The sequence below is a fragment of the Suricata suricatta genome, chromosome 17 (genome assembly GCF_006229205.1).
Source record: "Suricata suricatta isolate VVHF042 chromosome 17, meerkat_22Aug2017_6uvM2_HiC, whole genome shotgun sequence".
NCBI classification, from domain to species: Eukaryota; Metazoa; Chordata; class Mammalia; order Carnivora; family Herpestidae; genus Suricata; species Suricata suricatta.
This window is the reverse complement of record NC_043716.1, coordinates 26,031,030-26,044,122: the sequence shown is the minus strand read 5'-3', so window position 1 is coordinate 26,044,122 and position 13,093 is coordinate 26,031,030. Positions and strand designations below refer to the sequence as shown.

Here is a 13,093-nt window from a genome sequence, read left to right as displayed (position 1 = left end):
TCCATGTATGTATTTTGCAGTAGAACTTTGAGTTGATTGAGAAGGAATAAGTTCACTCTATACTTAAGTTTTCAGAGTTTTAATGAACATATTGCCTTTTATTAAGATTGATTGTCCTTGAAAGAGGAAATGAAGGTTTTAAAAATTAAATGCTCTCGGCTTATTTTCTTCTTGCCTCTTTAAAGCAAACACTGTATTACATTATATTGTAATAGGATATGTTAATACATCTGGCTTCTTTTCTAGACTGAGTTCCTCAAGGGCAGGTTTCAGATTTTATTAATGCTTCTGTCTCTCACTTCTAGTACAGATCCTAACATAATTAAAATAATAGCTTATTGTTTGCTAATTATCTACTGCATGAAAAGAGTTCCTCAGACTTTACTATCAAAAAACAATCTCTATTAACATTTTGAAGTATATCCCTTTAAATACATATTTTCTGAATCATAATGTATTTACATTTATTTCAGATGCCAACTGAGTTGGCTAGAGATAGGATTGCAGGGAAATAGGAAAATAACTTACTTTAATACTCCTTAATCTATCTCTAGGAGCCAACTGAATTAAGCAACAGCCTTTAAAAGAATTTTTTTTAAGTATTTTAAAAAATGTTTATTTACTTTTGAGAGAGAGAGAGAGAGAGAGAGAGAGGGAGAGAGAGGGAGGGAGATACACACACACACACAATCCAAAGCAGGCTTCAGGCTCTGAGCTATCAGCACAGAGCCCGATGTGGGGCTTGAATTCATGAAGTGTGAGATCATAACCTGAACCAAAGTCAATGCCCAATAGACCGAGCCACTCAGGTGCCCTAAGCAACAGACTTTTTTTTTTTTTAAAGTCTATTTATTAGGGTTCAGTGGCCTAAGAATTAAAAAAAAAATCAGCAACCTATCAAATCCCCACCTTCATTCCTAATCTTTTACCCTTGATCTTGGAGGCCGAGTACTGTCACTATCTCGTATCCTGCCACAAAATGATTTGGCAAGTGATAAGTTCGCCCTTGGCCACTGGCTGCTTATGGATCCTAAACTTTAATTGGTTGTTCAAGGAAGAAATTGAAGCATCCATTTGAGTCTCAAAAATGTCATTAGAGATAGCATTGTGGGCGTGCCTAGGTGGCTTAGTTGGTTAAGAGTCCAACTTCAGGGGGCACCTAGTGACTCAGTAGGTTAAGCCTCCAACTTGGCTCAGGTCATGATCTCATGGTTCATGAGTTAAAGCCCTGCATTGGGCTCTGTGCTGACAGCTCCGGTTCTGAGTCTCCTTCTTTCTCTTCCCCTCCCCCACTCGCACTGTATCTCTGTCGAAAATAAACATTTTAAAAATGAAATTATTCAGTAAATCAAACAAAAAAGTAAGTTCCTTCTCCATTTCTAAATTCATTTGTTCATTCAAGATTTACAGTGCTCCTTGGAAACAGCATATATGATTTACATAAGAGCATAAAGAGCTTGTAAGGACTAGAAATTGCATATACTAAGAGCATTTCTCAGTATCAGGTCCCTGGAAAACTGCAGAATTGTTTCTGTATCTCAAGGAGAAAAAACTTAGTGAAATCTGTATTTACAGGTATAAGGAAAATATTAAACACACAATAGCACAAAAGTACAGGATATTCAAATCTGTATATTGATATTCAAACTGTATATTGATACACAGGCAGCCTTTCCCAACTAACTACGTTCTCTTTTTCTTAGGTTTTTAATGTTTATTTATTTGTTTATTTTTTAAATAGTTTATTACGCTCTCTTGAATTATAAGTGGTTTTTGTTATGTATCTTTTATAATGTTTTATTTATTTTTGAGAGATAGAGACAGTGTGAGCAGGGTAGGGTCAAAGAGAAAGGGAGATACAGAATCTGAAGCAGGCCCCAGGCTCTGAGCTAGCTGTCTACACAGAGCCTGACACGGGGCTCAAACCCACAAACCGCCAGATCATGACCTGAGCTGAAGCCAGACTCTCAACCGACTGAGCCACCCAGACCCCCCATATTTAAAATTTTTTAATGTTTATTTCTGAGACAGAGTGTGCGAGTAAGTGGGGGAGGGACAGAGAGAGAGGGAGACACAGAATCTGAAGCAGGCTTCAGGCTCTGAGCTGTCAGTCTGAGTCTGGGATCAAACTCACGACCGCAAGATCATGATCTGAGCCAAGTCGGATGCTCAACTGACTGAGCCACCCAGATACCCAATAATTTTTCTATAATGATATTTTTTGTATTTAACTTTTCTAAATCTGAATACAAATTAAGATATATAGATAGATAGATTTAGATATCTTTCAGCCATTGCCAAAAATAAGTGCATTTTTGTTTGCTTTGTTAAAAAGGAAAGTACTACTAAGTAAATGAAAAATGACTCGATTACTAATAAGGCATCAGTAGGAAGGCAGCTATGCTCACCACTATATCACCAACGCAAGGCATCAGTAGGAATGAGTGAACCAGTTGAGTAAATCAATGAGAAAAAAAGTTCTTATTGAAAGGGCACCTGACTGGCTCATTTATAACACATGACTCTTGATCTCTGGGTTGTGAGTTCAAGCTCCATGTTGGATGTAGATTACTTAAAAAAATAAACTTAAAAAAAAAAGATAAAGTCCTCAATGAAAAGTGAAGAAACCTCCCTGGAAATAGGAACAAGAATTAGGGAACAAGAGGTGAAGAGAAAGAATTGATATCCTGACATGAAACATGTTTCAGGTGCAACTGCCTGAATGCTATTTCCTTTGTTTTTAATGTTTATTCATTTTTGAAAGGGAGAGGGTGAGATAGAGGGAGAAAGGGGCAGAGAGAGAGGGAGACAGAGGATCTGGAGGTGGGCTCTGTGTGACAGCAGAGAGCCTGATGTGGGGCTTAAACTCATGAACCTTGAGATCATGACTTGAGGTGAAGTCGGATTTTTTTTTTTTACTTTTTTAAAATGTTCATTTATTTTTGAGAGAGAGGGAGAGACAGAATGTGGGTGTGGGAGTGGCAGAGAGAGAGGGAAACAGAATCTGAAACAGGCTCCAGACTCGAGCTTGAAAAGGGGCTGGAAGCCATGAACTGCAAGATCATGACCTGAGCCAAAGTTAACCAACTGAGCAACCCGGGAGCCCCCAAACCAGGCATTATTTAAACTGATTGTTGCAGGAAAAGAAATATTAGTGGCAAATATGTTTCTATAAATGATATGCTAGCTGGAAAGAAAAGGAATTCAAAAATTTCACGGAAGAAGAGCCACCACCAAATAATTCCTTGGAGAGGAATGGCATGCTTTTTAATTAGTCCCTTAGTTACTCTCTAGGCTTTCACCATATGAATCTAGCATCTAATTTGTGGGTATTGTCACTGTGGAATTTATCTTCAAGCTTTACAAACAAATAGCAAATAGAAGAATATGGGAGTAAGGATCAATGTGAATAACTTATCTGTAAGACTGTCATATAGTGGTAAAAAGGATGGGCTCTGAACTCAGATGACTTGGGCTTGAATTGTAATCCCCCTTGTTGGCTTTGTGACCATACCCAAGTTTTTCTGGTAGTGGAGTTTTAATGAAATGATTCATAAAATCCTAAGCACAGTGTATAGCTTCTACTAATTATTAATATCTTTTTTAATTAATTTTTTTTGAGACACAGAGACAGCACAAGCAGGGGAGGGTCAGAGTGGGAGGGAGACATAGAATCGAAACAGGCTCCAGTCTTTGAGCTAGCTGTCAGCACAGAACCTGGTGGGGGCTCGAACCCACAAACCAAGAGATCATATCCTGAGCTGAAGCCAGACGCTTAACTGACTGAGCCACCCAGGCGCCCTTAATTATTAATATCTTTTTTAAAATTTTATAAATGTTTTATTTATTTTTGATACAGAGAGAGACAGAGCATGAGAAGGGGAGGGGCAGAGAGAGAAGGAGACACCGAACCGGAAGCAGACTCCAGGCTCTGAGCTAGCTGTCAGCACAGAGCCTGATGCGGGGCTTGAACCCACAAACATGAGATCTGACCTGAGCTGAAGCCGGAGGTTTAACCGACTGAGCCACCCAGGCGCCCCAATTATTAATATCTTGATTGCCTTTTCAGTATTTTATTTGGTTCTAGCTATTAATTTCATAAACATAAAATCAAAGATCATAAGTAATAATGTTTTCATGCTTAAGCTGTTAAGTTATAGTGAATTACAGTTAAAATTAATATGGAAAGCAGACATAAGAGACAAACATGCAGACTTTGAATGTAAATATTAGAATGTAAAAATTATATTAACTGTGGAAAATGTATTTCAGAGTACTGAATAGCTATCCTATTTTTTCCTAACCCCAAACCAAAAGATAATTTCAAATCAAACATACAGAAGTATTAAGACTCTGTGATCCCATCACCCAAATACAAACAATGACACATAGCTTCTTTTAAAGCGAGTATCTTTTTTTAAATTTAATTTTATTTTAAGTAAGCTCTACACCCAGAGTGGGGCTTGCACTTATGACCCTGAGATCAAGAGTCACATGCTCTACCAACTGAGCCAGCCAGGTGCCCCGAGTACACATAATTTTTATTTATTTATTTTTGAAAAAAAATTAATGTTTTTTATTTATTTTTGAGAGACAGAGAGAGACAGCATGAGCTGGGGAGGGTCAGAGAGAGATACAGAATCCAAAGCAGGCTTCAGGCTCTGAGCTAGCTGTCAGCACAGAGCCTGACCTGGGGCTCGAACCCACGAACCATGAGATCATGGCCTGAGCCAAAGCCGGACGCTTAACCGACTGAGCCACCAAGGCGCTCCAGTACATATAACTTTTAATATTTTGTGTGACAAAATTGGAAGTACGCACACAAAACACTTTTGTTGCATATCAAAGTGTGATGGTAGTTGAGGAAAAGCACTTGTGCAATCATTTGAATTGTGAGCTGAATTAGCGTTTATTTTTTCCACTTAACACCATTTTTACTTAAAAAAATAAAACTGGTTATTCAGACTTGAATATTTGGCAGATATGTTCTTGAAAATTATAAAATGAATCGGTCATGAGAAGAAAAATAAGCTAGCTGCCTTCACTTAAGGCAGTGCCAATGATTACATTTGAGTTTTCAAGCAAAAATTGGAAATTTGGAGAACTTGTATCCTTCACTGCAAGCTTCATAGCTTTCTTAAAGATTTTCCTGATCAGATGCGATATTAACAAATGTGACTTTAACCTATTGTATAATAAAATATGTCAACATGTAGAAGAGCAGCATGATTCAGTGAATTCGTATTTTCCAAAAGACCAATGCATGATATAAAAGAATGCGTGGGTGAAAGATGCATTCAAAGTTCAAGATGGACCAATGGATTTTCATGCAAAAGAGTATGAAAAGGGCATTTATATGGTTCAGATTCCACATTGCAACTAACTTTTAAGAAACTACCACTTGTTAAATTTTGGTGCAGTATCAAAAGAGAATTTTTCTGGGGTGCCTGGGTGGCTCAGTCGGTTAAGCATCCAGCTTCAGCTCAGGTTGTGATCTCACAGTTTGTGGGTTAGAGCCCCGTGTCGTGTGCTGACAGACAGAGCCTGAGCTTGCTTCGGATTCTGTGTGTGTGTGTCTCTCTCTCTGCCCTTCCCCAACTTGTGCTCTGTCTCTCTCTCAAAAATAAATAAATATTAAAAAAATTTAAAGAAAGTAATACATTTTGATTGTAAGATATAGAAGAATGCGTATTAGAAAATAAATCATTTGTATTCCAGCCACCAAGAGATAACTGGTATTTGATTTAAGTTAAACTACTGACTGCTTTATTATGCCAAAAAGCAAAGAAAATGGAAAGGCACAGAAGTCAGCTTGAAGGCTAAGGGTTGACTTGGATCGCCTGGTGCAAATGGAAGGTGGTGTCTGCCAGACTTTTCCATTGTGAAATTACTCCTTTTATTTTTGTAATGAATAAGTATTTTTGTAGGGAGGATCTTTGAAACTACGTATGTATCCCATTCCTCATCAGACTTTCCGTGTACTTATTAAAATGGGCTCAATGTATTCTTTCTTTTTTGGGAGTGGGTTCAGCATTTTCTGTTTTATTTGATAATTATTGTTATTATTTTGGTGCTAACATTGTTCCAGGTTTGGCCAATGAGAGCTTCTTCAAACTGGCTTCTGCATCCTTTTAACTTCATTGCTTTTTGGCACAAAAAGCAGTCGGTAGTTTAATTTATTTAACCTACTAATAACCATTTTAGAGCACTCTTGTCTTTTTTGGTCGTATTCTAGAGTGCTTTCTTCTTGAATATTGATTATCCGAATATAACATATTTCCATAGTTTCTGACTAAAACACACACCATGTAGATTTTTAAAAGTCATTTAATCTATAAAAGAAAATAAAAGTCATTTAACGTCAATAGAGCATTTACTCTTTTTTTAAAGTTTATTTATTTATTTTGAGAGAGAGATAGTTCCTGTATGCCAATGGGGAGGGGCAGAGAGAGGGAGAGACAGAATCTCAAGCAGGCATCTTACTGTCAGCACAGAGCCCAAAGCAGTGCTCAAACCCATAAACCTTGAGATCATGACCAAGAGTCTGTTGCTCAACCAACTGAGGCAACCAGCCACCCCAAAAGAGCACTTACTTAAAAAAAAAATAGCTATAATCTTCATATTTACTTCATCTGTAATCTATTGTGAATCAACCTCTAGTAACTAAAGTGAACCTAAAATCAAAGTATCTTTTTTTCACACGGATATTTCTTTCTCTGTGCTAAACTGTGGAACTTTATTTTGTTTTATAAATTTTAGCTTGATAAATGAGCAATGTTTTGCAATATGAGTAGTATGTTATGCTGAATGTTACTTGATCACAACTGAGCCAATGGTTCTTGAAATTCACTTTGACATATGAGTGCTTTGTTTTTTGTTTTAAATGTTTATTCTTGAGAGAGAGAGAGAGAGAGAGAGAGAGAGAGAGAGAGAGAGAGAGAGAGAGAGAGTGACAGAACACGAGCAAGGAAGGGGCAGAGAGAGAGGGAGACAGGATCTGAAGCAGGCTCCTGGCTCTGAGCTGTCAGCACAGAGCCTGACGCGGGGCTTGAACTCACAAACCGTGATATAATGACCTGAGCTGAAGTCAGAAGCTTAACTAACTGAGCCACCCAGGCACCCCAATATATGAATGTTTTGGATTATAGGCATGCTTCTCAAATGAATGATGCTTGCAAACCAAGGTTTTACTGTATCTCATTGAATTTAATGGCATTAATCATAAAATGCACATTTTATAACATAAAATGGCAAGAAAATCTTGCCAGATAAACTATTACATACTATCTGTTGTAAAAAGCCCCCTAACATCAGAAACATTAAAAAGGGAAAACTATCATTTTTTTGAATTGTTGACATAGGACACTTGACATGTTAATTCATTTAATTACACTAATACAGGTGCCATCATCATCCTCATTAAAAAAAATTTTTTTTAATGTTTTATTTATTTTAGAGACAGAGAGAGACAGAGCATGAGAGGGGGAGGGGCAGAGAGAGAAGGAGACACAGAACCAGAAGCAGGCTCCAGGCTCTGAGCTAGCCGTCAGCACAGAGCCTGACGCGGGGCTTGAACCCACGAACGTGAGATCTGACCTGAGCCGAAGTCGGAGGCTTAACCAACTGAGCCACACAGATGCCCCATCCTCATTTAAAAAAAAAAAAATTATTTGGCAGGGGTTGGGAGGCGAGGGTAGCTGCACCGGGCTGGCTCAGTTAGTAGAGTATGTGATCTAGGTCTTGAGTTTGAGCCCCACATTGAAGGTAGAGTAAATTTACTTAATAAAAAAAAAACTTCTAATTATATATATTTTAAGTAATCTCTACCCCCAATGTGGGGTTCAAACACACAATGCTGAGATCAAGAGTCAATGCTTCACTGACCAAGTCAGCCAGGTGCCCCTCATTCTTATAAAGAAGCTCAGCCACAGAGAGGTTACCAAGGTCATACAAATATCAAATAGATTTGAGAATGAAGATCCTAACTCCACCCTCAACTACTACACTATATTGCCTTCAGCCAGGGTGATTAAAACAGTAACTTTTCAGTAATTCTTAGGAAAAGGAGGAGTCAGGTTAGTAATTTATGCTGTAATGTAATAAATGCCTTATTAGAGAGATGCATAAGAGAGTACAGGGGTGCAGAGGAGAGATGGTCTAACTCTCTCTGAGGAGGCGTATATGTACCAAGTCCTCCTCTGTCAAGATATCGTAGCTTAAAAATCATGTCTAGGTTTTCCTAACCTTTCTGTGTTGCTGTAACTTTGTTTTAATCTTTCATTCTTCTTGCTGCAGCCAAAAAAACTTTTTTTCAAAATACCATTACACTCTTTAAAACACTTATAATGTCTTCATGGTATATAAACATCAAGATTAATTAGATGTATCTTATTAAAGTGAATTTCTGGAAAAATAAAAGGTTCAAATTAGCTAAGTAAATAAAGTTTAAATTGAATGTTTTCACAGGTGCTGGCGAAAATTTGGAGAATACAATGGCAGCCTTTCAGCAGTAAGTATATATTCTTTTACAGTTTATCTCTGAAGTGATAAAGATTCACAAAGTGAAGATTGTATACATGTAGCATCCACTTGGGATAGTTGTTTCTATTTTATTAAAATCATTTTTTTTTAAATTTAGCTAGTCTGAAGTGTTACAAAGAGTGTTTGGCTTATGCATAACAGAAAAACTAGAACAGAGTTGTGGGTAATCAAAAGATACTATAGTTCTAAAGCTGAAAGAAGACATTTGTAACAAGGAACATACTGTGTGTAATGCTAATTAGTCTTGGAGAGAAAGAGAAAAGGAGAAAATGAAACAACTGTTACACTGATTGCTGTTTCTGAATAGGGTTATGTGTCTACCCTGTAATTCTTCTACAGACCTGAACCTGTAATCTGGTCTTTCTTGTTTGAAGCTTTATAAATGGGGATCTTATTTTTCTGAATAAGATAAATTTTTTTCCCAGTGTTTCAATTATTCATATTTCATATAGATCTCTTTTAGGGCACCTCACAGAAAAGCAGCAGGAGAGACAGGAATGAAAGCTGATTGATACCTTGTTCTTTGTCTTAGAGTAAATGATCATCATCAGTCTGTAGTAATGGTGAAAACACTGTTTTCTTTTCTCCGGAAAATAAGGCAGGGAATATGAAAAGTTATACCCCATAGAAGACATTACCTTTCCATATTTAGTAAAAAAAATTAAAAAAAAATTTTTCTTGTTTACTCAATTTTGAGAAACAGAGCATAAGTGTGGGGAGTGGGGCTAGAGAGAGGAAGACACAGAATCTGAAGCAGGCTCCAGAGTCAGCTGTCAGCACAGAGCCTGATGCGGGGCTTGAACTCATCAACTATGAGATCATGTCCTGAACCAAAGTCAGATGCTTAACTGACTGAGCCACCCAGGTGCCCTGAAAAATACTTTCTTATATATTTATTGAGCCATGTTTATGCATACAGTTGGGGCTAAGAAATCAGAAGTTGGCTTAAGTTTTTGTCCTGTTTCTTGTCAAAGGCACCTTAAAACTTAGGTGTGTGACTTTTTATCTTGGGACTGCAAGTTCTAGCCCCAGGTTAGGCACAGAGATTACTTAAAAATAAAAATAACAAAAGTAACTTAGAGTTTATCTTTCCTGTTATGAGGTCCAAATGTACTGCTTTTCCATATTCTAGTTTCATCTAAATCCCATCTTCTTGTGTTTGTCATTGCTTATTCTTCCTGTTCTATAATACAGTGCATTTGACTATAATCCCCTAAATTCTCTTACATTCCAAAAAATGCAAAAACTTTCCTCCTGTCTGTGGAAAAAACTTAAATTACTCTGAGTTAAAAAAAAATAAGTGAATTACTTTATTTGTACCGTTTACACTGAGATGCATATGGGCGCGTACCCAGGATATTATGATTTATCAAATATTTGTTGCCTGGGATGTAGTGATAAATATACTATCTGGGATAAATGCTTATAACTTTGAGTGATTCTGAGCATTCTTTTGCATCAAGTATATTGTTTTATACATTTTTTCCATATTGTTGCTTAAATTTTTTCCAAACACCCTTATTTATGAAATTAAAATACTCAGAATAAATTATTACCAAGGATATACATCTATATAATAAGTTATTTGTAAGATGGTATATAAATAGTTTTATCTTTGAGGATTGATCATCTGAAAAGTTTTTTGATATTCAAAGAATGTCTGATTTAGGTGGTTCTTACTTGCTAGATACAACATTACATTTACTATGTTTAATTGTCTTTTTATTTTCTTTGTTCATTTGTCTTATTTCTTAAATTCCACATATGAGTGAAATCATATGGTATTTGTCCTTCTTTGACTGACTTATTTCACTTAGCATTATACCCTCTAGGTTCACCCATGTTGTGGTCCATCCATGTAAGTGGCAAGATCTCATTTTTTTAATGGCCGAGTAATATTCCATTGTATATATATCTACCACATCTTTATTAGTCATCTGTTGATAAACATTTGGGTTGCTTCTACATCTTGGCTGTTGTGAATAATGCTGTAATAAACATAGGAGTGTATATATCTTTTTGAATTAGTGTTTTCATTTTCTTTGGGTAAATACCCAGTAGTGGAATTACTGGATAATATGGTAATTTTATTTTTAATTTTTTGAGGAACCTCCATATTGTTACCCACCGTGGCTGTGCCAATTTGCATTCCTACCTACAGTGCACAATGCTTGCTTTTTCTCCACATCCTCGCCAACACTTGTCTCTTGTGGGGGTTTTGTTTTGTTTTGTTTTTTATTTTAGGGAGATAGAGCAATTGCAGAAGAGAGGCAGAAGGGGGGAGAGAGAGACAGAGAGAGAGAGAAGGAGGGAGAGAATCCTAAGCAAGCTCTATACTCAGTGTGGAGTCTGATGCAGGGGTTGATCCCATAACCCCAGCATCATGATCTGAGTTGAAATCAAGAGTCTTATGCTCAGCCCACTGAACCACCCAGGTACCCCATTTCTTGAGTTTTTGACAAGTGTTAGCCATTCTGACAAGTGTGAGGTGATACCTCATTTAGTTTTTATTCGTATTTCCCTGACGATGAGTGATGTTGAACATTTTTTATGGATCTGATGGCCATCTGTAGGTCTCCTTTGGAGAAATGTCTGTTCATGTCTTCTGCCCAATTTTTTTAAAGAAATGTTTTATTTATTTTTGAGAGAGGGAGAAAGAGAGAGAGAGAGAGTGAGCACAGGTAGGGGATGGGCAGAGAGAGAGGGAAATAGAGGATCTGAAGTGGACTCCATGCTGACAGCAGAGAACCTTATGTGAGACCCAAACTCATGAACCTCAAGATCATGACCTGAGCCAAAGTCATACACTTAACTGACTGAGCCACTCAGGTGGTCCTCTTCTGCCTGTTTTTTAACTGGATTATTTGGGTTTGGGGGTGGGGGTTGAGTTGTATCAGATTTTATATATTTTGGATACTAACCCTTTATTGGATATATCACTTGCAAATCTCTTCTCCCATTCAGTAGGTTACCTTTTAGATTTGTTGATTGTTTACTTAGCTGTGCAGGAGCTTTTTATTTTGGTGTAGTCCCAATAGATGAATTTTGCTCTTGTTTCTCTTGTATGAGGAGACATATCTAGGCTAATGACAAAGAAATTATTGCCTAGGTTTTTCTTCTAGGAGGTTTATGGTTTCAGGCCTCACATTTAGGTCTTTAATCCATTTTGACTTTATTTTTGTGTATGATATAAGAAAGTGGTCCAGTTTCATTCTATTTCATGTAGCGCTCCACTTTTTTTCTGTACCGGTTGTTAAAGAGACTGCCTTTTCCCCAACAGGCTTAATTTTAATATCTTTTTTAAAGATTTGTTGATGGTGGTAGTTTTTGTATTTTGTTTTATCTTATGTATGTATCAGTGGTCTTGTTATCAATCAATAATTTTGTTTTCATTTAGAAATATTCTATTCGTCCTTTAACTTATGGGATACTTAGGAAGCCTTTGTTGTTGTTGTTGTTAATACCTGCTTCGTAAGCAGCAAGAAAAAGATCATGTAAACATAATATTTTCAAGGTATATTATATTTAAAAGGTGGAGTTATAATACATAACCGGCAAACGATAGATACTGTGCTTAGGTATGGTATATCTTTGATAGGATAAGTAGTTGAGAGTGAGATAGCAAAAATATAATGAGCGGCTAAAATTTAGATCTTATTTATATATATGTGTAGACATACACTTTATAGAGCATATCTATTATGACACAGAAGTAAAGAGAAGAAGATACTAGAGAAAGTATAAATAGTTGGTGGGGGAAGCTTGGTTAGGATTCACCAGAAAATTGAAAAGATACCAGGAATAGAAGAGTTATCATTTAGTACAGAGGAAGAAGCTATTTTTTAAAATGTGAAGTGTTTGGGGTGCCTGACTGGTTCATTTGGTAGAGCATGCAAGTCTTGATTTCTGGGTTGTGAGTTTGAGCCCCACATTGGGTGCAGAGGTTACTCAAAAAAAAAAAAGGGAAAAATGTGAAATGTTTGAGATTAAGATGTAAGGGTATGTAGACAAGATATGTCTAGGAAATTGAAAGAATCTTAAGAATGTATGGAAAATAAATTCATTCTAGTGGGCCGAAAGAAGTAATTAGGACTGGCAAAGAAATAATTGCATCTCACCATTTCTTTCTGTTTCCTTCTTTCTTTTATTTTTTGCATCTCACAGTTTATAAAAAGCCCTGTGATGTGGTTTATAAAATGCTTTCACAAACACCCAAGGTTATGAGTATGTCTCCTCTGTGGTTCTTTTGGTGGCAAGAATCCCTCCATATTGATCTCTCAGTCGCTAACACCTAGTTCTGTTGCTAATAGACTCTCACCAGTTGCTTACTGAATGATATATGGAATGGGGAACTCAGGAACAAAGCAGAATATTAACAGAAGACAGATGAAGGAGACAGAACCCCATCCATAATAAGCATAGAACCAAAAACTAAAGAACACACACACACACACACACACACACACACACACACACACACACAGAGTTACTAAGCCCTTGAGTATATAAAATTTGGCTCTTAAGAGCTAATATAACTAGGTTATTAAACCAG

The 13,093-nt window shown here is 36.8% G+C and overlaps 1 protein-coding gene across 1 annotated transcript in view; it reads left to right on the top strand.

Moving 5' to 3' along the window:
- GDPD1 (glycerophosphodiester phosphodiesterase domain containing 1) overlaps positions 1–13,093 on the top strand; it is a 52,936-nt gene that overhangs the window by 2,629 nt on the left and 37,214 nt on the right. The window contains exon 2 of the mRNA XM_029927824.1: positions 8,467–8,509. Coding sequence (XP_029783684.1) covers positions 8,467–8,509 — 43 coding nt within the window. The remainder of the gene's footprint in view (positions 1–8,466; positions 8,510–13,093) is intronic.